Raw genomic sequence first — 27921 nt, 5'->3', positions numbered from 1 at the left:
TCAAAAGGATCTGACAGCTGACCACAGCTAATTAGAGGGATAAAGGGAAAAGGAAGAAATGCCACTTTCCATCAACTCTGTCATTGGATTTTATCCTAGTTAATTTAATTAGATTTGTGCCAGATAAAATTTCCACTTTAAAACAAAAATCACAACATTTACATACACACACACACAGTCGCATGATACATAACATATAGCTAACATTTATATACAGGTTATTTATTAGCAGCTATACTCTAAATTCACATAGTACATGGCTTTACTTGCTACAGTTTCAGGCACAGTGGAAGGTTTTTCAAGTGGGACAGGTGGGAGGTGGGTGAACCACAATAAATACTTTGTGCTGGATCCTCAGTTTGGTGCATCTAAATGCAAATCTACCAACTGAAGATTCAACAGGAAATAAAAAATGGGGCATATAATTCAGCTAATACTCAAAAAAACTATACAACTTTTGTATTAAACACCAAATTCATCCTTCAATGGTATGTTAAGGTACTGAAATCAAGTCCGTTCCAAGTTACTTTCTCTCTAAACCATCTCAGTTGTCAATTAAAAAAAAAAAAATCCCAAACCACCACATGATCAATGCTTGCTACTGTTGAGATAATGGATCACATGTGAATATAGGTCCGTAGGAGTCTGCATTTGTATTTAATGTTCCTTTAATAAAATTCAGAAGTTCAATGTACAGAAAGCTGTGAACACTTGTGTTTGTTTTGCTTAGAGGAAAATAAGTGTTCGAACAGTGAAGGTGAGTTATGACACATTAGCAATACGTTACTTTTACTTCACCAAATTCAGAAGAGCCCTTAAGCATGCAGTTCAGAAGTCACAAGCACGTGCATAAGTGTTCTCCTGAAGTGGGACCAAGGCTCAGCTCTAGCAAAGATTGTAAATATGTGTTTAACGTCCAACATGCAGGTATGCACACATACTTGGGGACTTTGCTAGCCTGAGGAATGGTCACTTTTATTTTAAATTACTGAACACTTGCATACAGGATATCTGTTACATCCAAGAATGTGATCATTTATCCTTTTTGAGTGAAAATATAGTCTGAAAAGAATCCCTCAATTAAATAAGAAAAGCAGCCTGATTCCATAGGCAATGCAGTCATTTAAAAAACAACCAACCAAACAAAGCAGACAGATTAAATATATTTTTTTTAAATTACTTTAACTTATGAGGCAGGTTGACGATTATGAAAAAAAGATTTTCCTTCACAATAGCTTCATTTATGAAAGTCTACACGGTGCATTTTAAGCAACACTTTCTATCACAGGAAATACATAAACATGTTTATCACAGTTGTGTCAGAGCTCCTATAATAGGTGTGCCAGTTTCTATTGTAACTACTCCCTCCTATTTTCCAAGATTTATAATTTAGTCATTCAAAAAAAAGGGAAGGAGGAGAAATTGCTTAAGCTTTCAAAGGATGCAAGAGAGTGAGCTTACGGAAAAAGTGAGATATTTTAGGCCTCCAGTTATGTAAATTTAAGACCAGGAGTTTAACGGACTGAGGTTTTGGCATTTGATTCTAAACTGGCTTCTACCCTTCGCATTTGGGGATGCACACAGAGAGGAAAACCGGTGTTGTTGAGGGAGAGCAGCTTGTCTGTTGTGTGTATGGACTGTAAACACCTTCCAAAATGTATGCTTAAATATTTTCAGCCTCCCTGTAAAGTCTGCCGACTGAGCCCAGAAAGAAGACACCAAATTCAGGTTGTTTTGGAAGTCTTGCTGGGCTGGTCATTTTGTTTGAAATGCGAGGATTTGGGTCATCTTTTATGATGAACTAGCTGGCTGGGTGCTTCAAAGAAGGGTCTCCCTACAACTTTGGGAATGACTGGAGCTTCAGAGACTAACTTGTTAGTGGGAAAGAAGGGCAACGATTCAGAGGGGCAGCAGAATGAGAGCCCCCAGGGAGCCTGCGCCACCGCAGCAGCCCTTGTTTGAGGAACTTGCATTGCGGTGCCAGCAAAATTGCTGTGGCTCCTGCACGGGGAGGCGAGCACTTGCTTCTCTCTCCTTGGTCCTTCCCACCCACACTAGTCATGGAGCCCACATTTCAAGCTGGATCTTCCCTCAAGTCGGAAACACAAAACACACCACAAAGCAAAACAGTAGTCAGCTAATCAGATGAACGGGACTGAACCAGGACTACTTCTTAGTGGAGTCAAGCTATTGTTTCAGGGCAAGTTTTCTCCACTGAATTCGTGTTTAAAAGGCAAGACTCCCGCGTTCGATACAAAGTTAGCTTGTACCTATGGCTTCTCTGCTGCATTTCACAGCTCAAATGAAAGCAGCTGACTGATTGTCACTAGACGCTTTGGCTGTCAGTGCAATACTGACACGCGCGGTCTTCCAGGGGCTCAGAAGACCGGACGAGTAAGTCGGTAGCCACTCAAGAAGCAATTAGTGAGGAAGAGGGGCAACATACAAATTTAGTGGCAGGACAATGCAGTCACCTACTCTCATCTTGGGCCTCTGTGCCTACATGAAGGCCAAAGGGGAAACCACTCTCTGTCCCAAGTCACTTGAAACAGGTGAGGAGAAAGTAGTTCCAGTCCCTCCCGGAGCTGGGTAATAAAGATAGGTGAGGGGTGGGGAAGGTGAGGGGCAGTGATAAAAGCTTGTAACATAGGTCAAAGACTTCAGCTTTAAACGTACGTGACCTCTGAATGTCTAGACGGAAATCTGTAGGGTTTTTTGGCTTCAGAAAGGTAGAGCATGAGGAAGTTCCTCCATTGGATTTGCTAGCTATGTACAAATAAAAAAACAGAATACTGCACAGTACACTTCATTAATGCAATGCCCTCTGGTGTAGTCCAGTACTGTTTTAAACAGTGCCTTCAAAATCACACTGAAGAACAGATGAGTAACTGGATAGGATGCAGCATTCGAACCTCCCTGCTGACTGAGCAGTGCCACTTCGGATACGGCCGACAGCCCTGTGGTTGCACAGCATTTAGTACCTCCTTGGCTTGCAGGAGCACAGAACTGCTTTTCACTCCCCTCTGTCTAGAAAATGCAGTTTTGCTGGATTATTCCAGCACAAGCCAAGCCAGACACCTCCCTTGCCTCCCAGCTGTCAGGACAGCCCCTTCCATAAATTACAGAGTCTCCTTCAGCAGTCCTAGTTTTCGAAGAGCCTCTTTCCTGGCTTCTTCCGTTGAGCCGCGGCCAGAAAACTGTACTGTTATTCCTTGAGGTCGAAATCCTGAGGGTCTAGGCAGGGAGCCTGACCTCCTCCTGATGTCTAGGGTCAAGTCAGCCTGCCTGTCTTCGTTAAAACTTCTGGCAACTTTCTGCTGTGTGCTCTTGGTACCGACAATGGTGGCGGGTGGTTTGATCATCACTGTTTTGCCCACAGGAAGGAAAGGGCTTGGTTCACTTGTTAAGATCTCATGGATATTTTGATATCCATTCAGAACAGTCCCTGCCTGTTTGGATTGCATGTCACTAAGTTTCTGAGTGCTTGGAGCACGATCTGCCTGGATGTGACTTGGCCTTTCCTTTGCCAGGCCTAGTTTCATCAGGGCCTCGTATCGTGTTTGTTCAGAAGTCAGATCTTTCAAGGAGGAGCTTCTGTTGCGACCCAAGAGATCATTCTTTTGCAGCCTCTCTTCTATTTCAGCAGCCCAAAAGGCTCCTCCATTGATGTTGGCCAGTACCTGTGCTCTGCGCTCCTGCACGTTGACTGCTGCCTTAGAGATGGTTTGGCTAAATTCTTTGCTGCTTATGTTGGTTATGTTGATGTTGCTTGGAAACCTGTGGGGTTTAGGTGCAGGTTGCAGAGGGTGCTTAATGGCTGGGAAATAATCTCCATTCTGCATTGCAACTTTCTTCTTCTCCACGGGCATCACCTCCTTGGGAGAACCAGGGGCACGTGCCCTGTTCTCCATCTGCTTCTCAGATATTTTCTGAGCCAGGATGAGTGGAGTGGGGACCGAGCGAAGCAGCTTAGGATGCTGCACAACAGGAGGAGGAGGAAACCTCTCTGGGTTCAATGGAGGCACCAAAGGAAGGACTGGGGCATCATCAGGAGGTGGTGTCCTCTCAGGCTGCTTGTTGTCCTCTGGCTTAGGGCTATCGGTTCTTCCAGCAGCCCCCGACACTAAAAAACAAACAAACCCAACACACATCTCATTGAGCTCTTACATAGCTGAATGCAAGGCCTTCCTTTACTAGGACTGGCCTCATACATATCCCATTACCCCAGCTTTTCACATGAAAAAGCTGGAACCTCAGCTTTTTGCCTGAAGAGCCTAATTAAGCTACCAGTGTCTTCCTATTCCCCCACCCACCTACCTAGGACAGTATTTCTATAGTGCCAATTATTATTTGGATTTATGATGACTAGCTTTCCTTCTGCCAATCCAGCGAGTTCATATCCGCTACGTATCTAGTATACAAGAAGCTTTCTTCTCTTCCTATAACAACCACTCATGGTTATCAGGGGTGGAGAAAAGGACTGCATCAAGTTTAAAACATGGCAGCATGCTTCCCAATGGGCAAAAACCTGGGGAAACTGGTTGTGGATAGGGATCTAGGGGGACCAAAAACATGCGGTCTGCTTGGTGTAGCCACATACTACTAGACCCCCAGCAGAGGTATCACCACCAGAGTCACAAATGACTGTCCACAAAAGGGGGGGCAGTGGATATAGAAATAACTAGTGCATGCACACTTGTTACAGCGATTACTATCTACCGCCACAGCTATTACTCATTGGGAGAACTTTATGATGCTCCTTTTTGTAGTCAGGTGGGGAAGTAGGTAGCAAACCTAGCTGCATACTTCAACATCACATGAACAGCTGAATGCAGAACAATGTAGTAACAGCAAACAGCTGAGCTTTTAGGGTGAATACCCCCCCCCCACACACACACCATGGCAAGGTACATAAAGCTTCTAGTTTTATGCCCTAAGAGTGTTTACAAGTGTCAGAATGAGAGCCATGTCTATGCAGGAGTTCACACCGTGACACCTTAAGCAGTAAGATCTACTTCAGTGGACATGCCCTAACAGCTACCCCTCTTTACCTGATGGGGCATCTTTGTTAGAAGAGTCTTCATGATCACTGCTCTCAGGGGTCGATTGCACTAAATCAATGATATCTTCTGTCTCCGAATGGCTGGATGCATTTTCTTCTGTTGACCTTGGGGAGTGACAGTGGATGCCACTGTCATGTAGGACCTGGTCCTCAAAGTCATCTTCCAAGGAATCAATGGTTTCCTCAAAAAACATGAGAACATCCTTTTCCTCATGAGTTAAATATTTCAGGCTCTCATCATCCTACAGTAAAGGGGAGAAGAGTGCCTTGGAGTGAAAAGCTGTTCAAGATTTGACAAAAAGTACAAAATATCCAAAGCAAATACAATATCTGTTTCCAAGAAAAGAACAATCCTAAGAGGCACCATCAGAAATGTCTCTCCCTTATGAAGTGCGAAAGAAGGCAAGGAGAGTGGTCACTAAATAACTACAGCATACTGAAAAGAAAGTCAGGAGTATAAAGCAGAATGGGTTAAAACATGGGTTAAACAGTAGTAGCCTGGACTAGGGAATGTGTTTGTTGATAGCCAGGCTGAAATCCCAGACACCGGATGGCTAAATTTTAGCAGAGCATGCTACAAAAAAAAAAAAATCTCACTTGCTCATGCTGGCAAGCTGGGTAATGTTTGTGCTCACTTAGAATTGGTTAAGGGACCATAAGACAGATCATGAAAGTGAGAATAGGCCTAATGTTTTCACAACTGATTAGTGATTTTTGAGTGCCAAGCCAGAGGCAGCCTGGAGGTGCCTGATTTTCAGAAGTGCCAGGCACTTGCCAGCCTACGGTCTCTCAAGCTGGCTAGCCAAATATAAAATTGTTCTGATCATTGCATCATGTTGAGGTACCAGATTGATAAATAGGAGTGGACACAAAAAGTCATCTAAAAATATCTACAGGTTGTTCACAGACAGGGCGAGTTTTTTTTTTTTTAAATGAGGACTTCCTGAATAAATAGAAGGAAATGCTTCCCAAACGGTAAACTCCTGCGTCAGCTGTTTTATCTAGGACAGAACAGTCCTGCACTAGTAGGGAAATGGTAAATGACTTTAAGGATCATCCCGTCTGAGACTATGATTCATTGTTCTCTGTTAACTTGATCCAGATAATGCTTCTATGAGCAGCTGAACTGCAATGAGCAAGCTCTTTTCACACACCCACCTCCTGGGAGGCAAACTTTTTTCAACATTTAAGAGAATGACTACTAATGAGCCACAGTGAGATAATCATAATAGAAAGACATTTCCTAATAGCAATGACTGTGTAAGATCTTGCATTCATGTATTCCTGTTCCAGTATCGATGAGAAGCAACTAAATGTTTGCTCTTCCAGATCTCCTTTCTCTTTCTTTCTCAATGTTTATACCTGGGACTGACTAACAGTTGCTGGCAGCAAACAGGACACCAAGCTGGGAGTAAGAAGACTGAGGTTCCAGTCTCACCTGTTTTCTGCTTGTGGCATGACTTTGGGAAAAGCCAAGGCTGCCATCTCTCTAGGCATCCTGGTACCATTGCAAATATTAAAGGCAGATACAGTTTACACTAAGGGAGACCAAAGAGCTTTCAACTAAATAAATCCTGGAGTGGCATGTCAACCTGCTATGGCATAAAGATGTTAATGGATAGTTAAATCATTAGCGAAAAATCAGGTGTGGATAGTGTCCTCTGCCTCTAAGCCTTGACACCAGAAAGGGGACAACAGCAATGTTATTCCTTTTGCAGAGTACTGAAACCCACTGACTAAAGCAGGGGCGGGCAATTACTTTAGGTGGAGGGCCGCCTACTGAGTTTTGGCAAGCCATCGAGGGCCGCATGACAGGCAGCCAGGAGCAGATAAATATTAATTTTCTAAATTTTTTAGGGACCCCGTGGGCCGGATAGAATGGCCCAGCAGGCCGCATTTTGCCCACCCCTGGATTAAAGCATTATGCAAATCCTATATTGTTAAAAACCACCTGTGGCTAAAAATGATTGCTTTAGGACTGGCTCTAAAGGTAGCCCTTATTCACCTATATGACCTTGCCTTCTTTCTTCAAAACAGATTACCTGTCCAGAGGCTGGTTTATAAATGGTTCCATCCCCCCCGTTTTATATCAGCACACTTTTCTAATCAGTGCACGACTGAAATCTCTCTCAGGGTAACCTAAAGTTGGTTTTGATGCGTGGTGTGGATACATTCCCAGAGATTCAAATTTATTGCTGGCTTGATAAATGGCATCTGATGGGAGGGAGTAAAGCAGTGAGGTCCTGGCACCCATGATACAAGACATCAATCTTGTCACCTGAAGTATGTTCCTGCCAGAATGGGTGAATTATACAAGTAAAGTAAATGGTTGCATAAATGTTTCCAGGCTAGTGCCAATTTCAGTTGCTTATTTAAAAGCACTGGGTGACATTTTCCAGTGCTGGCTTCTGTCTTATGGCAAGGTAGGGGAGCAGGATAGGGAAAGAGTTGGTTTTTTTCCCCCCTTTCCCCACACTTAAAAGGAGCCTGCAAATTGAAGCCAGAAGCTGTTGGTTCAAGCAATCTGCATATCACAGGATGCAGCTTGCTTCCATGGCATGCTACTCAAGGGATGGAAGGGGACGCTCCCCAAGCACAGCCGGCTTCTGGGAATGGTTCATTATGCTCCAATGATACCGCTTCGGTTTGAATTGCTTTTTAGAAGCAAGTCCAAAGTGAACTATCAGAGCTATGGGCTTAGCTCTGTGTGGGTGAAACAAATATATGCTTAGATTTGGAAAAGTATTTTTCAATGAAGCCTACAGTTTCATCACCACTAGTTCCTTTCCTTAAATAGTTTCTCTATGCAGGGGTCAGCTGAAGTATTCAATTTCCCATGAAAACGCAGATCAGTCATGGACGATAATGGCTGGGATGCAGGAAGAGTTCAATTTCCAACTCTGGCAGACACCAGTCTTAATTTTCCCTTTTAAATAGGAATACGAGTTGCGTCCCTGCATTCCAAGCTAGCTCAACAGAAATTTTTCAATACTAAAAGTTGCTCGGATAGAGCGGAGATGAAGGGCCTTGAGGTAAGCAGTGATTGCTATTTACAAATAACTGCTGCTCTAAAATCATCGTCGTCTTTCAAAAGGCTTTTCTGTATTCCTTAAATTAGGAGTAAAGCTTCAGAAAAAATGGGAGAAATTTTGTTGCAATAGGTTTGGTCATGCCAAGTATTACTAAGGTTACAAAACCTGTTTCCATTATAGCCCTGTTTTCCACATATTTCACATGCTGAAATGATTCACCTTCTTCTTGGGCTGGTTTTCTGGCTTTGTTTCTCTCTGGAATTTGTTTTGGAAAGATTAAGCCAGAATCTCTTCAGCTACTTTGAACTGGAAAGTAGAAAAGAGGAAAAAAAGGGGGTAGGGGTGGGGAGGATAATATAAACTCCTCCTACTCTAAAAAGGACAATTAAGCATTTTAAAATTAATAAGGACAGCTCTAGTTTAAAACTTGAAATGACAACTTATTAATGAAAGAGTAAAACTATTTGGGGGAAGGAAGAAATTATAGTTATAAATAGAATTGAAAGAGCCAAGTGTGTTTGGCTGGCATCTCATATCTTGAGCTGAATGCAGCCAAACATTTTTTCCCTTCCTAGCATGGGCAGGGGAGACTTTGCTACAGGAATGCTTTGTGGAAAGGAGTTTGAGCTTTAATGAGCAGATTCTTTTCCTCCCTATCCAGAATTGTTTTAATGTGAAGGATGAGAGAAAATTCTAGCTGTGGAGGCTGTTGCTTATTTCAATTTAGTAATTTTTACTGAATTCTAAGTTTTTGCCTACCACCATACAGATTGGCTCTGAAGATGCTTTAAAAGCAGCTGGGAGGAGTAGGAGGGAGGAGAATCTGTTTTCAAGGAACCTGCCAACTTTTTAGGGAGGGAGGGAGGGAACCTCTTCACTTAAAGTGCAAAAGGTACTGGCAGTCACGCCTGCCATCGCACCCTTAGATTTCAAGGTTGTTTGCACATCAAGTCAAGGATCTCTACAGGACAAATAAGGCTGAGCGTCTTGTACAACCCCACATGTTCTTGGATGCAAGTGCAAAAATGTAATCTTCTGGGACATTAAGATATAGGGCTTACTTTCACTTTTTGGCATTAACCATTGGTAAAATTATAGGAGTGTCTTTTCTAGGAAGCCATTTCACCATGCAAGAATGACACGTGTGTGTGCAGAGATTCTTGATAGCTACTTACAGATATAAGATTAGAAACAAGTGTTGTGGAGAATGGAAACACTGGGGAATGAATTTGGCACCTGAAATGCAACTTAGCTGGAACGTAGGCACCTCCACCCAAATGAATGGCCTATGGGTCCACGTGGCTATAAACCCTGCAATTTTACTGTGGAAAGTTCCCTTGGAGTCTACAGTTTTGTTACTGCACATGCCCTGCATGTCTACTGCCAAATTGCAGTAGGGATTCACACACATGGCATCCCAATTCCGTGCATGGCCCAATCCTTTGGACATACTCAACTACGTTTCAATGCATTCTCCCATCGCTCAGTTCAGCCAAGCACAGCAACTGTGGCTACTTGACTTCAGAAAGATGGCTCCTGTGAGTGGTGCTGCACACCCTTTACAAGGGGACTGCGATTCGAGTACTGGCCCAGGAAACGGGAGCCCTGTGGCCCAGACCACCCTCAGCCCAAAGAGGTTCAAACCCGAGCACTCACACGAGGATGCCCTAACCACTGCTCACTCTGTAGGGCATAGGCACTCTCCCCTCCACCACCAAACCCTGTTCCCAATGCATATTATGCATTTTATCTCGTGACTTGTTCCTGGAAAATGAGGAAGCGGTTCCTGGAACAGGGATCAGATCCGATCCCAGGGCTTTAACCCCAGCCACATGCATTCACCACTGGGCTGCTGATTCTTGCTCTCTCATTTTCTTTGCTTCTGTTTGGAATCTGGGAACAGCTTCAAAGAAAGGAGACTACTCCTAGCCCAGACTAACCATGATCCAGTGGTTACAGCCTTCTCTCAGTACATGAACATATGGCCAAGGTGCCCTGGCAACCCAATTCCCACTTCTTGAGCAAATGCTCTAACCAAGATGTAAAAGATGGGCTGCTCCCAGTCCCAGCCTGGCCACATCAAAAAGGCAAACAAGCCACTTGTCACTGCCTAGAAGAAAGAGGCTAATGGAAAATGTAGGACCAGTGCCAAGAGTGATCCGTGGGCAAGCAACAAATGAATACAGATGTCAAATATTTCATTGTGAAAACAATTCACAAAAAAAAAAATAAAAAAATGGTGATGAGCAGATGCTTAGAACAACTCTAATTCTCTATTGTGCTGAACACTGTGAGGGTCTGAGGGAGTTTACCCTTTAGCACTTATAGAGCTAGTTTAAGCAATCTCTGAACCATCAGTGGTCATATCTGAGAGACCACGAGGAATCAGAAAGGGCTCGGAGAATGGAGAAGGGCAAACACAGTATCTGCGTGGGAAGCGTAGGAAAAGAAGGATTTGGAGCTCTAGATCAGTCAGCCCAACCTATCCCTAGAAAGATTGTGAAACACTAGTAAGCAATCGGTATGTAAGCACTGAGGTGATAAGAAGCAGTCAACATGAATTTGCCATGAACAAATTAATGTCAAAACAATCCAGTTTGCTGGGGCAGGAAATCCACCAAGGAGATCTCTTACATTTACTGCACCTAACTTGACTTTTGCCAGGCTTCTGACATGGTCCCACACAACACTACAAGGCTAAGGACATGCAGTCCATTTAAAATTAAATTACTGTAGGGAGGGCACACAAGTGATCGGAAAACTGTTCACAGTGAGTTTCAGCAACCTGTCGTCACCCAATCTGTGATGTGTTCAGAGTATAAGACTGAGACTGCCAAATGCATTTTGCACCAGAGCAGTATTTCCCAAACTGTGGGTCATACAAAAAACTTGGGTGGTGGGGGCATGACACCAGGATGCAATGACAACCAGCAGTGAGGAAAGTAGCGGGCAGGGTTTAGCATAAACCCCAAAGAGTCTGGGAAATGCTGCAGTAGAGCTTTTGGGATCAACCCTTTGGACCCCTTAAGAGGGGACACTACTCTGGTTCACAGCTGGTTTGTTCTGAGCAAGGGTAACTGCTCTACAGTTTTCCACCAGGCCAATATGCACCAGTGCAAGTCATCCTCCGGCAGATGCCATCCTAAAGTACAGTCGTAGAGGAGGTGACAGAAGATGTGCCCAATTTGAAGTCTCCTACCTTGGGATCAAATTTTCAAGGAGTAACTTGCATCATAAGCCACATAGAAGGCTCTTCTGCCAGTATTGACTTCTCCCTCATCTTTGTTAACATCAGCGTGGGAGTTGACATAGGGTAGCAAGTATCTCTCGGAAGCACAACCACGAAAAAAAAGTTAGGAGGGCGAATGGTGCAATATAAAAAAAAAGGCCTCTAGCAGTAACACAGATCAGAGGCCTGAACAAAAGTCCATCCCACTTACTGAGTGTTCAAGCACTTTGTTAGTGCATAAAGCATAGTATGCTTAATTGTATGGGGAAATGGAGGAAGAACACACACAGGCTACCCAATCTTAGTACTGGTTCAAAAAAGGGGTCCCAGGGTTTCTTCAGAGTTTGAGGCGTCTCTTAATTCATGAGAGCAGGGCCCCCCCACACAGCAGGTGTGCTCCTCATGCTTGTCTGAATTGGCTGGGGATGATCCTGGTGCTGAGAGTCATGAAAATAATCACGTGGGCTCAGGGTGCCACCATTTCTGCAAAATGAACAGATGTATGACCTCTGGCATAAGTATTAGAGTGGAAGGAAGAAAGACCAGTCCTCTGATCTCTGCCAGATCACCCAGCAAAGACTTGGATAAATAGGAAGGCCAGGAAGTGCTCAGCTTTCTCTTTGGCCTATCCAAGTGGTCTGGTACGTCACCCGTCCCTCTGTACTGACAGTTCCTCACAAATTGTCCTATGGATTTCTGGGACTGGGAAGACTATGTTGACTGGGATGGCCTGAACCGGAAACAAGAAGCCATCAGGAGCATGGCTCAACATTAACTTTCTAATAATTTGGGTTGGAATTAAACTTGCTTGTAAGAATGTGCGTTTTGTAACTTCCTTGTTCAGGTGCCAATTAGGAAGAGTTTGGATCAAAATTTCAGCCACATAATCAAGTGGGGAATTTGGTCAAAAACCTATTTTTAAAAAAGTAGCCTACATCAGCATAACTGGAAGAAGAACCTGGCAGAGCAGGCAAACTGAGCACAACATGGTCCTCTGCATATGACTGAAGTGCTTGTGCATGCACACAAATACAGAGCACAGAACTGAATGGCACAAATGCACAAGGTAAATGCAGGTCATTTCAGAAACTCCTACTTGAACCAAGACACAAATGCAGACTCTCAGTACAACAGTTCAGCATCAGCCCAGCTCAGCCAAGGTAAGTGCTAGCACACTCTACGTGGTTTCAGTAAGTGACACTATTGAATTGGTTTGTTATTCCCCTCTAGTATCTACTTCAGTGCTCTTGGCTCAACCTAGGTCTGCTGTACAATTACAGGATTAAAGAACTGAAAGAGAAGCCCTTGCCTCTTAAAGCAACAGGCCTTTTGCGTTTTGTTTATTCAAGAGCAGTTCAAGACAAATAGCCTGAATTAGCCAGGACCTCATTTGAATCACGATGGAGATAAAAATGTTCTTAAAGTGCTTAGGTTGGTTTTATCTACGCTCATTTTATCAGCGGTATAAAAACAAGCCAGACAATAACAGGCAAGCCTGCACCATGTGAAAGGGAATATGCTTAAAGTATGGGATTGGGAGTTGGGATTCAGATGTGGTTTTGTTCTCACACACTTTAACTGGTACAAATGACTGTAGGCATGAAGGGCCACTCATCTCCCTCACTTGCACAAGTGCACTCTCTCTCTCTCATACACAGACCCCCCCATTCTTTAATGAAGTGACTTTTTACAATTATAAAAGAGCCAATGCAGGGCAGAACACATTTAAATGAAGTGCATGCTTTGCTTTGTTGTAGTAATCATTGCTCATACCTGAATTGTAAGGAAAATGCCATTGCAAACAGAACAGTGTGGGCAGAGATAGCATTAAATAAGCTCATATTCAATGCAAGAATATGGGCTTTCCCTGAAGGACTGGATTGTATCCAAGGGTAACAGGGCAGTCTGGCCCTTTAAGTGGGGCAGCCAGCCCTGGGGTAGAAGCCCAGCTGTGGGTGAAGTCAAAAGCTCAAGGAGAGAGAGCGCGCGAGCGAGCAAGCATGTGCTGGAGCTGAGGAAGAAGCAATTTGTGGCCAGAAGGCAGACTGGAACTCAGATAAGCCTGCTTTTAGGAACGGTCCAGAGCTAAAGGCCCCTACTACCTGGAAAAAGGCTAATGGTTTTGCTTTACTCATTCGTTTGCGGAATAGATTACTGTGTTTATATTATGAGGACTGACCGGGGGGCTCCCAAGGCAAGCCAGCCTGTTTGGCAGCAGGCACACCAACCTGCTTACACCAAGTCTAGCATTACCCTGTGGATAGCTGTGCTAGGAGAAGGCAACTTGGAAAGCTAGCACATAAAGCAATGCCAGATTATTAGCATGCACTGGTTCTTGCACTTTGGCTCATGGGCCTTGGGTCTGCTGAGAACATACCTATTCTTCCTAAAGCCTCTTTCATCTTGGTACAGCTCTGTAGTTGCAATGCTAGGGTGAACTAGGTGCTGTTGTTTTTAGCTACCCCATTAACTAGACTGGGTCTGGTTGGCCTGCACATGCTAGTTAGTCCAAGCACTTGCAGGTGTTGTTCCCTCGTGCTTGAATTCCACGGAGATCACTCATCCAAAGGTTGCGCTTGCTGACAGGCTGTGGATTTTCTGTACTTAGAGATATGGGACACCCTTTCATTGTAACCAGCTTGAAAGAAACTTCCAGCAACTTGGTCAGGTCATCAAACACTAATAATTTGTTGAATCCTTTAAGGTTTTGCAAAGCAAAAAAGTGACCCCAACTCTGAGTGTGCATCTGGGTAAACAGAAAATCAAGGCAATATTATTTTAAGACAGGTAACTCCATGGAAATGGTTAAAATCTTTAGTTGCACTCCCTTGCAGTGTCTAAAGGTTGCAATAATGGCCTTTGGAAAGAGACATTAAAGAACTGTTTTGACAGTAAGCATATGAATATGGACCCCAAGGGAACTTAAGTATGCTGTCAGCCCTGGCTGTTAGAGCTCTTTACAAAACACTCATGAGAGATCATCATTATCCTTGTGCTACACTGCGAGGAAGCAAAAATTAACATCTCTTGTCCAAGGCTGCAGAAGGAATCTGCAGTGTAGAGGAGGAAAAGTTGTGAGGGCTATTCTATAACAAAAGTGCCATGCTACTGGTCAGACTTGCTGTACTGTGCGAGACTGCAATTGGAGTCAAGATCTACTGAACATGTTCCAGTGATCAATTTAAGCTCTGATCAATATTTTCCCCTTTCACCCTTTTGTGAAGGAAGAGTTTCCTGGATCTGCCCAGCAGATTGCAACAAAAGCTCTTTTTAGTGCACTTTAAACTGAGAATCTAATTGTATATGGAGGAAAAGCATATTAGAAAGAATGCTGACCTTCACTCTTGGAGTTTTTAAAGCTCACTTTACTGCATTCAATAGATACAGGATGATTGTAGGATTCTTATTTGGACAGATTGTGAAAAAGGAAGAACTCAGAGGCACTAAAGATGTGAATAGTCTTTAAACCCATGTCTAGTTGGGTAGGACTTTCCTTCACTGCCCCTCTTGTTCGATGTACCACAGGCCTTCTTATGCACAAAAGGTTTTGTGGCAGAGTTCAAGAAGAGAATGTAGCAGCAACTTATTGCCAACTGCATGGAAACAGGGATAGTAGATCCCCCTTCATATCCAACGAAAGCTAAGAGAACAAGATATTTTCTCCTAGTTCAAAAGGCTCGATTGTAATTAATGCTATTCAGTTCTTAGGCCCCATACTTCTGCTTTGCCACCCACGAATCCAACTGATGTCACTTCAAGGGACCTGCTTTCCTAGGATTAATTTCTACTCCACATAGATTAAAAAAAAAAAAGGACATGCCAGCTGCACAGCAAGACCTACAGAAAATGCACCAAACACTTCACACTCTGCATCTCTGAACAGTGTCATGACTGACAATCATGCACAAATCACCCAGCTCTTATTTCCACTAATTTGAGTACAGAAAACCATTATCACCTACAGGCTTCTTAAATCAAGGAATTCTAATCTCATGATGAAGTATCATGACAAATATCATATACTAGACTACAGTCATTCAACTGGTAGCCTAAATTACTCCCTAACACTGAAGACAAAACATGTTACCACTGAGTGCATGCTGAATCTCTTCGTACCCAGCCTAATTTTTCCTACTCGCTTTAAATGTTCCACCAGAGACCTGCCACTGTAGGTCTGTGGTACTATTGTGAATCAGGCCCAAACTTAGAGGCCAGTTTTGCTCTGCTAGATGTATGCTTGGAGGTACATTTCTTCCCAAAGACATGAAGTTTCCAAACATAACTTTTCTAACATAGGTATGAGGCAGGGCAGGGTGGCTCCTTAGAGATCAACTGGTTCAAGGAGGACTGAGTCTTTGTAGAGAACAACCTATTCCACCAGATCCTGTGAATAGATTGGCAAACCTCTCTGCTCAAGTCGGTATGGCTCCTGTTTGGAGTCAAAATCTTTAAATGTATTTATACTCCTAATGCACCTGGAAGATAGGGAAAATGAGATTGCCTTCATTTACCCATGGGGAACTGAGGCCCTATAATATAACTCATTGAAATCACAGGGAGTTGGATGCCTTAACTTTGCAGATTTGGGTCCAAGTGATTTGCCAAAAGTTCCACAAGACTGGAGAAGAGTGGGAAAACTAATCCAAATTTTCAGCGTCCCAGGCAAGCATCTTAACTATTGGATCATCCAAAATCCTCACCACTCTAAGGACTACTCACTAGGCTACCATAAATGATCTATACCTGTACCCGGGTTTCACATCTCCAGAGATGCCACACTCCATTTGTCTGTGGGCCCCCTCCAATTTTCTCTTGAGGGCGGTTGAGAAGGCATAGAACTACATTACAGCAATGCATGTGCAGAGTAGTTCGGTACCAGCTGACCGATTGGGTGTTTTTTTTTGGTTTAAGAATTAACGCAGGTAGAAAGAGATGCTGCATCATGTTAATACAACTAGCAAAATTCTGAAGTTGCCATTTAAAACATGCGGGGACAAATTTCATCATGATAGCTTTTGCAGAAGTTTAGTCAGTTCTAGTGACTAAGAAGTCTGATAAAAAGCACTGACAAAATTACCTTCCCACGAGGTGAAATACATAGAGAGGTGAAAGACAGCCATCGCAGAATGTTTGTATTTTCATCATTTAACTATAAGAGGGGGAGAGAAGACGACTGTTTTGTTTTCATAGCACTACAAGTGCTTTATTAACAAGGAAGAATTGCAATCAAGGGATCTGGTCTTTCATTCAGGAGGGATGTACAAACTGAACGAGTGACATTCCCTGGACAAAAAGGGCTCCAGTCTTAAGGGCTGCAGCAACTAACAAGCATGGAAGAGCCCCAGACTCTTTAAAGGTTTCTTCTACGGTGGAGCAAAAATAATAGTCAAGGTAACAGTCTGAATCATTCCTCTAATCAGAGAATACAAAATGCAGACCTCTCACATGCTCAGCAATTACTCACACACAAGCATTTATGTAAAGACAGCTGTGTTTATGATGATGTAGTTATTACTCATTTAATTATATTAAGGTGGAATGAGCAACAGGACCCTTCAGTCAGCCAGTGGCAGCAAAATACGTGAACAGGAAGCAGCATATCTACAATCTAGCAGTATGAATAACTCTGGTACTTCAAAGATGCAGTTAAATCTGCCCTTATTTTGGGCAAGGGTTAAAATACTAAATAATAATAATAATAATAAATAATAATAACAATAAAACCACACTCACTTGCTCCGACTCCTTTTCTGGAACTACACTGTTATGTTTCCAAATCAAGTGTTAAGTTTTGTAGGAAAAGGAACAGGGGAGTTTACAAAGGGATTTGGTTTGCCCATGTAAGTAATCTTTGTTAGTCCAGCTTTTTGAATGAGGTAAGGCACTGCACCAGACAGATTACAAGTACTTACCAAAGTAAAGTTCCTGCACCTAGACTGGCTTCTGCGACTCTCCATGCTCCCACTTCTTTCCAAGTTCCCCAAGGTGCAATTTGGCGAGATTTCCGATGCCATTTCAGAAAAATCCGACATTAAGTTTCTAGGCATCCCACCCTAGAGACTGCTTGTTCCAGAGCTAGCCCTGTCACGCAGCGCAGAACACTGTCAGGGCTTACTTAGAAGGCTGTGGGCCAGTCACGTCTGAAAATGTATACAAAGGTTAAGTTAATTTAGACCTGTTTTTAAACTACTGACAGGGCTGGAGAGGATAAATAAGGAAGATAATTCTTAAACAAGCTTATAACCAGACAAACCAGTGCAGGAGACCAACATGCATTTCCATCAACCAAAAAACATTCTATTGAAAGGATCGCTTTAAAATCTGACAAAGCAGGACTCCATGTCTGTCTTGTATAGACTTTCAGATCAGACGCATTCCCACTTACAATGGAAAATACCTGATAACTTAGTCTGAATCTTAGGCAGGTTCTCTTTCAATTATGACATCATGAGATGCTGCAATCGAGACACGATACCTCTCGCGATCCTTTTATCTGGGCAGGAGTGGGACTGCTCTGTTTGGAGCGATGCACAAGAGTAACAGAATCCAATTCCACCTCTCAGCTCCGCAGGGCTAACTCGTCCTTGCTCGAGTGAACAGACCCAGTTTTGACTATGCACAAGGAACAGATCCAAGCTTTAAGACAGTGCCAGTTTACAGCTGGATTTCAGAGTGCAACTGCATTTTTAAAAACTGCTTCAGCTCTACCTTCATTTTATTCTCCATTTTATTCACTTATGGACATGTGCTGTGTGGAGGACCAATGCGTATATAGAATGGACATATACAGAAGTGGTTAGAGAGGCAGAAAATATACATACATATATCCTAGGTTTCAGTTCTGTAGCATCTGGCTGAACAGTGTGCTGCTTTGAAAGAGGGACATTACAATGCTTTGCATCTTTTCCTCATTCTCAAAACATTAGCAAGATGAAAAACAAGCCTCCTTTTGATGTCCCTCATTAACCTGATCAGAGGTTGACAACCTTTTGCTGCCACAAGGCACTGTTTGCCACCCCAGCTCCCTTCCATGGGTCGCAAATCCCTAGCCAGCAGCAGATGCTGTGGAGAAAATACAGAATGAGGCTGGCGGCTGGACTCTTGTGACATCCTCTGCTGCCCCAGGTGCAGCATGGTGAAAATGGACTGGAAAATCCAGTCCCTTCATGGGCCTGATCCAGCCTGATTCTCCATCCTTGGAGGTTTCTAAGACCTGGCTAGACAAAGCCTTGGCTGGGATGATCTAGCTGGAGACAGTCTTGCTTTGAGCAGGGGGTAGGACTAGATGACCTTCTGATGCCCCTTCTAGCCCTAATTTTCTATGATTCAGGCCATAAATTGCCAACTCCCGACCTATATGTTAGTTCATCACTCTACCTGCCCCCATCTCTAGTCACACATTTAAAATGGTGTTGTGGTTTTTAGTGGGGCGTTTTTGGTTTTTTAAAAACTTTTCCCTGGCACCTTTTTTCCTATTAAACACTTCTCAGTCATAGACAAGAGGTGACGTTTCCACAATACCATTTGGCGATTGGTACCCACAAGTCCATCACCTTGTGTCTATCAGATGTCCAACTAGAAATGGATGCTCTTACTCTGTGGGTGCTGTTCAAACAAAACAAGACAGGCCCTGCCTTGAAGAGCTTATAATCAAGTTATAGTTTGCTTCAACCCAATTCCTTGAGGGTGACGTGGAGAAAGTCATCCAGTTTGCATTTCCATTTCAATTGGGTTATTTTGCCTTCCTCCTCACTAGTGCCAGTTTTCATGCCTCCCTTTTTTTTTTTTTTGCCTCTTGGTAGCCAGTTAGTATTCTGCAGTCAATAAGACTCGACTAACATCTCTATCTTACTGATGATTTCCTCCCAAAAAGAGAGCAAAGACAGTGTTAGAGGTATGTCTTGAGTGTTGCCTTGGCTATAACATCTCTGCAACATTTGTATTGCAGGAAGACTCCCACGCAATGCAGCTAGGCTGCAATCCAGCAAGTCCCAAAAGCATAGTCCAAGCTAAACAGAGCAGCATATTTCTACCATAGCAAACACAGCTAACATATGAAAGAGCCCCACTTGCAAACTACAAGTTTAAATGGTTAAGATGAATCTGGAAGCCTCTTTAAAACATTTCATTTTTCCATTGCAATGAGCATATCCCACTTGTTTCATTTCTCCTAAACAGATCAGATTCTTCCTTGAGATTGCAGTTTTATGCAGCGATGCCCAAATAGGTGCCCACAGTTTTTGTTTCACACATGTATATTATAAAAACTTTAACTTTTGGTTATAAGACAGGCGTGTGTTAAACGCTGCTGGAGCACACACTGATCTGACAGATGTGTACATGTGTTCCTGTATGTACAGGAGAAAGCCAAGTTAAAATAAGCAGCTTGAATGAAGAATGCATGCTGCCCTAGCATCTCTGAAGTGAGACTTGGATACAGTACTGCCCTGTGCACACAAAAGCAGATTTGGTACAAGGTAGTACTGGGCAAAAAGATTTTGCCCCTGCTGAAGGCAATGGGAGATCTACTGCTGACCAGAGTAGCATCAAGATTTCATCCCATGTGTCAAACTGTGCAGTTCAGATGGAGGAGGGACAGGGGGAGATGGGAGCTTTTTCAGAGTCACAAATGAGGTCAGTGCTCATCTTCCACTGAAATGCAATGAAACTTGGTGCCAGCTTCTCAGCTGAGTCTCTAAATGACCTACCCCCATAGTGTGTGAGAGAATATGGAGTCAAAGTTAATGCAATGGCGTGTCCAATTTGTTCCTTCTCTTGACAGTGAATTTTGGTGAGGCACAAGGTTAGGATCCTCTGTACCATTCACAACCCTATCCTTTGTCACAAAAGGTCATGGCTTATTGTTTAACTATGAATGAACCTGCATGGGCTGCATCAGTGGCATCTATGCCAATATTTAAAAGCTTGGAAGTGTTTAAATAAGTAACCTTATCAGGATTTGAACTAGGGTTACCAAAACAAAAGAGAATCTCTGACCAAAGGCTTGACCTAAAAGAGACCAGCACTTCAGTGGGGTATTCTTTGCACACAAAAATGAGAACACATAGATATAATGAGCAGTACTGAAATGTGTGTGTTACTGGTACAACTAACTAGTACTTGTAGAGCAACTTTTTTTCCAGTAACCCTCTGCTGTTCATTCCAGATTGCAGGCTCAGAAGCTCTGCATAACTCCTCAATGATTAAACACAGCCACCGGAGATTTAAAAAAGGCTGCACTTCAGCTACAACAACAGGCAGCAGGTATTAATATACCAAATTATGGCCTTGTCCTCTAAGCCCTAGCTTTTTTACAGTTTTTGTTCACATCAGGCTCAGAGACACAGAGCGCATCTACACAAGAAACTTAATGCCCATTGGACTAATTCTACTGCATATTAACGCGGCTGGCAAAAGCCAGGATAATGCACTACCGCACAGCAGATTATTCCAGTGGGTATTAAATGATGCACAAGAAGTGTTCATCGGACCTAATGCGCACTACTGCTGATTATGGCTCTTTAATGTAGACATGCCCACAGTGTATCAGTTAACAGGCTCAGCATTCTGGCATAGTAAAAGCAGAAGTGTGCTTCTTTAATTTAGAAGAAAAAGTTTTAATAGCAGATTTGGTCTTGTAGGCTACATTTAACAGCATTATGCCCCAACTGCACAGGTAGTTTAATCAAAGCAGTTTCCTAATGAAGCAGAACACAGTTCAGACAAAGGTCTTTACCCAAGCTAGCAACTGATTAACAAATTAGGTGCTTCTACAACTAAGCCTTCAACAGGCTCCATGACTTTCACCTGAAATAGAGGGCAATGGTCATGGTGAAGTCTTACTGTGAAGGAGATTTGATCTGGGTTTGATATGCTGCTCTGCCACACACTATATGGGCAGGTCTATACAGCCTCTAATTGTACTAGGGAGGGTTGAAGGGACAATTTTATTAATTTAGATCAGAGGTAGCCAAGATGCTTCAAAAGGAGACCCCAGAGTATGCTTCAACAGAATTGCCGAGGTAACCAGTGAGGGGTCAAAATAGCATAACAAATCTCAGAGAGGTGGAACAGCAGGTTAAATAGGAAACTGTTCTTCTTGACCTTCAGAGATGCATTAAAAATGAAAGTTACTCACAACAGGGTTTATTTCTTAGTCTACCCAACACACTAATTATGGACATATTACAGGCCTTTAGATGCACTGCCTGTGCCACTGGAGTAATCGAATATGGTGCTAAAACAGACTTGCCATCAACTTTCATTGCAATATTTGGGCCAGTTCTTGCCAGAGAGCAGAAGCGTTTTCATTCTTCCAAATGGCCCCTGCCCAATTATGCACGGTGTGGTACTTTTCACTTAAAAGGTTGATTTAGAAGCTACAAGAGTCTTACATCGAACTGCAATTAAGTACACTGATAGTTGATAGAAAGAAAATTGAGTATTCTTTAATTAACAATGAATTTTAGTTCAAAAGTTCAATTTTAACCTAAGATATGGCTTGGAGGCACTATACCAAGTTTCTGTAAAGATTTAAGGAATGGTCTTTTATTGCAATAAGCCAAATTCTTACTTTGCCATGTGAGTTTATTATGCAACTGAGCATCTAAAAGATCCAGAATATTTGTCTTGAGTAGATAGACCTAAGTAACGTACTTGTCAGTAAACCACAAAAACAAATTGTGAGAGAGAGCTAGCTTAATAGCCAGAAGATTGATCATTCCAAAATGGAAAGTATCCAAAGGTTAAAAAAGTCACGCGCTACATGACTCAGTGAGGTAGCAGATGTAGAGAGCACCATTCCAGTTACGCGAACACAACGATATATTTAAGGAAATGATCACACTTCTTGGAAAGTTATCAATTTTTTTAAAAAGCCACAATGTTGATGTACCATTCCGTTTTCTCCACTGTACATGAAGGTTATTTTGAAGTATATAAAGGTTATTTGGAAAGAAATCTCTTTTCACCAAACTGAATTTATCCAAGTCAGGATGCTATTGGAACTTTCTGCGGGTCCTAAACGCAAATTCTTTGTCTGTTCTTTAAAAACCTGATCACAATATATAGTTAAAAAAAGATACAATTGAAATATACCAGAAAAATCTTTGATGAATTTCCGCCCCACCCTTCCTCAAAAATTGTACTCCTTAAGCATGTGCACACACTTAAGTTACATGGGAATACATAGGTAAAATTTCATGCACAAGCATGAAACACCATTAGATTTAAGCACCTGAAAATATGCTTGAAGGCCTGATAGCCCCCTTTAGTGAACAGAAGTCCTTCCATTAACTTCACTGGTCTTGGAATCAGGGCCTTATTAAGCTAAAGGCTACTGGAACAAACATCCTCCCAAACAGCCTGCACAAGATTACGGCTGAACAAGCTGGTTTGAGCAGCCAATGCAACAAACATAAGACTGGTTCGGCTATAAACTTTTATAGGCCATTCCAAAGTATGTTTGCTTTAATGGTGTGGACAGGTCTACTCATTAAATTGGGGAACGCAAACCAACTGCAGTAGCTTTCATCAACTCCTCCAGGATCTAATCTAGGAATTAAACCCTGCAAATAAACTGCTCTCTAGCAATAAAATGAGCAGGGAGACAGAAACAGAGACATTCTAGATAAAGGGAGCGAGAAGACAACATGTTTAACAGCACTGGATGCACAGGACCAATGGGCATGTCAATGCTACAGACATGTGCGAGGGTTGAAAATGCGTTGTTTAGACTTCAAAGAAGAGGAGCCTAAAACAGGACAGCTCACAGCTAGTTTTAAAACGCTAACAAAGATGGTACAACTACAGATATTACCTCAGTTAAGCTGCTTTGCTTCCTCTGCAGGAAATAGAGATTAAGCTAGGAATTTGTTTGGACTATGCTGGGATTAGCCGCTACAGTTAAATTCCCCCTCCTCAATCCCACATGTGCAATTACCACAACAAAATTTAAGAAACAGGTATTATACTGCTTGACATCAAGCATAGGCAGGACCAAGTTGCATTAAAAACTGTTATTAACCATAACTAGGTGACATTTTCACAGAACATGACTGTCCTCATTCAGGCTGCGGAAAACACAGTGCTGACTGTCATACTAATTAAATGCACTGAGGAAAGGGTATAAGATATATTTTCCTTAGCTGTACTTTGGAAGTGAGCTTAACCCAGATTTGGTCAACATAGAAGTGCTGTAGCCTGTGGGCTATGGTAACTGTTGTACCCTAAAGACTGATGACAGACAAGACTACTTGTGTACTGGCTTTTAAAAAAAAATAAAGTTATAGCATGATCTAACCTACACAAGCCAGGTAAACAGTGTCATTTAGCCACAGCAGCATGGAAACAGAGCTCAGTGCAGAGACCATGACTTTATACACACTTGGGCAGCACTTAATAGGCTGGAACAGGTGAACACTAGCACAATATTACTAACTCAAGCATTCAGATGGCATATAAGGCTCTCCAAATTTGTAAAACCTTAGTCTCAATATTAACTCTCTGGCTGCTGAGCTCTGAAGATGCTTTGGGGTCACATTTTCAAGGTTTTCTCCACAATCATGAAGGTAAGGGTTTTTTTTAAATGAAAGCAGAGATTCTTACAGTGCATTTCTGAAAGCCCTGATTCCCAGATTCATGTGTCTGTATATATCATGAGACAATAATAAGAGTCACAAGAGCTGCCAACACTGAAACAAACCCTACACACTTAAGGTTTTAAACAACAGATGAATCAAGTGCGGTTTCATCACAGCATTTAAGTACCTGCTCGAGTCCCACAGACGTTGCTGCGACTTAAGCCCATGCTTAGAATTATGGCCAAGTTTGAGCTTAAAATTTAGGAGAGAGTGGCCCAATGAATAAGGAAATGTTGGTTCACAATTGCTTCCAGTGGACCCTCCAGACAACAGGAAACCTCAATTCACACAACAGACACTCAAGTATCATTTTGTATAACACTGATGGTTAAGGTTACAGATTTGACCGAGCTACTCTGAGACTCAATATACTTAAAATAGATCTATTCCCCATTTCTTAACTGGTCTTTCTGGATTTTCAAGAGCAACTTTTTTTTTTTCTTTGTAGGAATACACTTCTGCAAGTATTTACCAAACAATAGGAGACTGTTAAGCTGTGGAGGTAAGATAATCATTGGTGCTCCAATGAGAAACTTTTACTATATTCCATGTTGGAAAGCAGGGGGCAGTAACATTTTTAGCCAGAGTGCCAAAAACACCCCAACCCTGACCCATTCCTTGACTTGGCATGCCAGGGGCAGACCGTGGGAGGAGCCACAAGGGGCCCAATCCTTATTGCTGGTGGTTGCACGCACACCTCTGGCAAGACAACAGGGAAGGGGCCTGGGGCAGCACAACCCCAGCCCCACCCCACTATCCACTCAGAGGTGTGCGTGAAGCCACCACTGCCACTACGAAAGCCAGCCAAGGGCTCCAGAGCCCAGTACAGCTGTTTGCAACCTCTAGGCTGCCTGCCATAGCTGGCCCAGGCTCTGAGCAGCTGCAGCAGGCAAGCTGCAAACAGCTGCACTGGACTCTGGAGCACACTGGCTTAACAGCAGTGGTGGCTACACGCGTGCCTCCAGGCAGACAGAGGGGGTGAGGCTGGGGTTGCGCTGCCCCAGACCCCTCCCTTGCCATCTGCCCAGAGGTACACATGCAGCTGCTGCCACCACAGAGCCCAGCTGGGCCTCCAGAGCCTGGTGCAGCTGCTTGCAACCTCCTGGGTGCAACCAGCCCAGGCTTTCGGCAGCTGCTGCCAGCCACGGAGCCCAGGCTGCCTTCAGCAGGCCTTGCAGCCTCTCAGGCGCCTGCTGCGAGCAGCCTGGGCTGCATGGCCGGAAGCAGCTGCCCAGGGTTCGGGCTGGCTGTGGAGTGCCAGGCAAAATGGTATCACGTGCCAGGCTCTACCACACGTGCCAGCAGTTTCCGACCTTTGTTATAAAGGTGCCACATGATTCCAGCCCATCTGTATGGTTTTGGAAATGCTGCCTTAAGATGGTCACATAAAAGAGTCCTTCAGACCTCGCATTAGAGTCATGTTTACAATTTCGAGCCTGATTTTTAGCACGTTGCTTTTCAAGCTTGAACCCAGGTTCACAAAAGAATGTATCTGAACAACACAGAGGAAAAAGTTGTTTCAAGTCTTTGCCTTTTGGCTTGTGAATACCTGCAGCTGTAACTCGGACTCAGTAACAGTTTTATCCAGGTTGCGCCACATAAAAAGCAGTTTTATCAACTCAAAGGCAAATAAAAACAATTGCGAAAGACTGGTATGCACTAGACTGGGTTAAACCACCAGAGAAAGGTCTCTTAACTTGATCTATTAGCAGAAACAGAATCACTCCTGCCGCACCTAAAACTGAAACTCAGCCAATGACAAACAGTTTTCTTTAGATTAACTTCTTACCAGAGGATAAATGTGGAGGCTTTCACTGAGAGGCTACAGCAGAGATTTGATTGCCTGCGTCTGTTTCAGGGAAGAACAAGATACAAACATGAAAGTCGAGACCCCTTTTATGCAGGGCGTTCACCATGTCCTAGATTAGAAGTCTCCCTAGAGTTTGACGTCTGTGCAAACTGCCCCAAAAGGACTTTAAAAGCTACTTAAGTTTAATTTACCAAACGGAGAAATCCAAGGTTGTCAGCTGCAATAGTTGATATGTTGGAAAGACATAGCTACAGAAACAATTTAACAGTACAGACTCTTCTGTAATTAGCCAACTTCTGTCTTGTTACAGGTGTAACATCACAGGGGTTTAGGGTTTCATTATATAACTGATGCTAGAGCTGTACACAGTGGCGGTGAACCAAGTACAGCTTCACATTGTATTTGGGAAGGCACGGGAATATTCATCCATTCCAGGCAGCCCACCCTTACGCTGCTGCATCACAGGCTAGCAACAGGATTTGCAAGTCACCGGGGGCTATCGGCCTGCCTGGTCATGCTGCGAGACTGCTGGAGAAGATTCACGCACACAAAGTGGTCAGGGGATGATTATCCCCAAAGAGAGACAGTAGGAGAGGTAGACATACACAGTAGGTCAGCATGTGAAGGGCCATCTGCAAAGGGCAAGAGGCTGTCAAAAATCCTCCCTGTTGACTTGCATGGACAAAAGCTTATCCCTCATTACAGGTATAAGGCTAACCAGAACAGCCGGCTGGAGACGAGGCTACTGAAGCCATTAGTCACATTATCAACATCACTATGTGACGAGGGACTGCTTTTACAGATGTTCTTGTTTTGACAGGCGTTTGGATACCGGACTCTTTGGTACCAAGCGACACTGCAGTCGCTTTTTCAGGCATCTTCCTACAAATATTTGCATATTCTGGTCATTAGAGGACATGGGTACAGTGAACTCTAGTCAATTTTTAAAGAGTTAAGTCGCCTGGGATGCTACACCCGTCTAAGCAATCCCCTGCCAACGTTCCTGGGTAATATTTCTCTTTCTGAGGCAGGCATACAAACAAGAGAGAGAAACTGTGCGACTGAAGAAAATTCAAAGAGTAAGAGAAACAGCGAAAGAACAAAAATCCTCATCTCGGGCGTTTACTAGTTGCCCTCGTCCATAAAGAAGCTCAAATGTATTTGGGACTGTCGTCCCTTTAATTTTAGGGTTGAAAAACCATAGATTAAACAGAAAATGTGTTGTCCCTTTAATCTTCGTAGGGAAGTATATACATGAAAGGGACAACACATTTTCTGTTTAATCTTAGTGGGGAAGAATATACATTAAACAGAAAATGTGTTGTCCCTTTAATCTTAGCGGGGAAGTATATACATTAAACACATTTATCGACTTTATAAAGTCTCTTCTATTGCTGAGCAACAAAGCATCTCACACTAGTTTCACGTGCATCTGCCTGTTTAATAAAGCGCTCGTCTTCATTCACGTTCAACGACAAGCTTAGTCCTGTTTTGAAACTGCCGTAACACCAAAGGGAAGACACCAATTACCGGCAACCTACGCCAAGACTGTTGCTTCCACGCCCGCGAGTTAAGATCGTGCACTAAAAACCACCGTCTCGCAACAATAATACTTTGTGTTAGCCAAAGACAGAAAAAAGCCCACTCGATCTTTTAAAACCCAGACTCCCACCACCGCACCGGGCTCTCGTACCTGCACCCCGACTCGAGCTCCTCAGTCCATCACCTCGATGGGGACGTCACCCCAACGCCGGCACGGCTCGGGACGAAAACCGCACAACTATTATCACTTAGCCACCCCCCAAAAATAAAAATCCACTCGACGCGGACTGGAATCTAGTCAGCCTTTTGCCTCCCTGTCTGCCCGGAGCAGATCCTCCGTCAGGGCTAAAAACACCCGTGGGAGGTCTTTGCAACAGGAACAAAAATGTGATCAAAGGCAAATCAGGAGACGCTTGGAGTTTCTGAGGGGCCTGGGGTGTGGGGGGCAGACAAGCTGGGGACCCCTGGGCTGGGTGCTGGGCTCCTCCCGCTGGCTTGTCAAGGGGGGGAGCGGCAGAGGTGAGCCCCGGCCCCGCACTCACCGCTCGCCGGCGCGGCTGTGCGGGGCGCGGGCAGGTGCAGCGCGCACCATCTCCCGCTCCCGC

The 27921-nt window shown here is 43.5% G+C and overlaps 1 protein-coding gene across 3 annotated transcripts; it reads right to left on the bottom strand.

Annotated features, from left to right (window-relative positions):
• Positions 1–83: 83 nt before the first annotated feature.
• Positions 84–27921, bottom strand: PROSER2 (proline and serine rich 2). 3 transcript variants are annotated; one of them, XM_014607566.3, is made up of 5 exons: positions 27468–27852; positions 25754–25813; positions 17236–17463; positions 5052–5304; positions 84–4123 (listed from the first exon to the last, which is right to left on the bottom strand). In XM_014607566.3, exons 3-5 carry the CDS (start codon positions 17368–17370, stop codon positions 3120–3122), a joined length of 1392 nt encoding a protein of 463 aa, XP_014463052.1. In that variant the 5' UTR covers positions 17371–17463; positions 25754–25813; positions 27468–27852; the 3' UTR covers positions 84–3119. The 3 variants fall into 3 exon arrangements, with proteins under 3 accessions (XP_014463052.1, XP_019343112.1, XP_006261007.1); XM_019487567.2 differs by lacking the exons at positions 25754–25813; positions 27468–27852 and adding an exon at positions 27859–27921; XM_006260945.4 differs by lacking the exon at positions 25754–25813.

This window comes from Alligator mississippiensis, chromosome 4 (genome assembly GCF_030867095.1).
Source record: "Alligator mississippiensis isolate rAllMis1 chromosome 4, rAllMis1, whole genome shotgun sequence".
In the NCBI taxonomy this organism is placed as follows: Eukaryota; Metazoa; Chordata; order Crocodylia; family Alligatoridae; genus Alligator; species Alligator mississippiensis.
The sequence above is the reverse complement of the archived record's forward strand: the minus strand, read 5'-3'. Positions and strand labels throughout refer to the sequence as shown.

What these genes read in the sequence shown, in the direction of transcription:
- PROSER2 (XM_019487567.2), bottom strand. Translation starts at nt 17,370, where the DNA reads ATGCCTAGAAACTTAATGTCGGATTTTTCTGAAATGGCATCGGAAATC. An exon ending in GGTGCAGGAACTTTACTTTG is followed by an intron (nt 5,305 to 17,235) that starts GTAAGTACTTGT and finishes CCTTTACTGTAG; the next exon opens with GATGATGAGAGCCTGAAATA. An exon ending in TAACAAAGATGCCCCATCAG is followed by an intron (nt 4,124 to 5,051) that starts GTAAAGAGGGGT and finishes TTTGTTTTTTAG; the next exon opens with TGTCGGGGGCTGCTGGAAGA.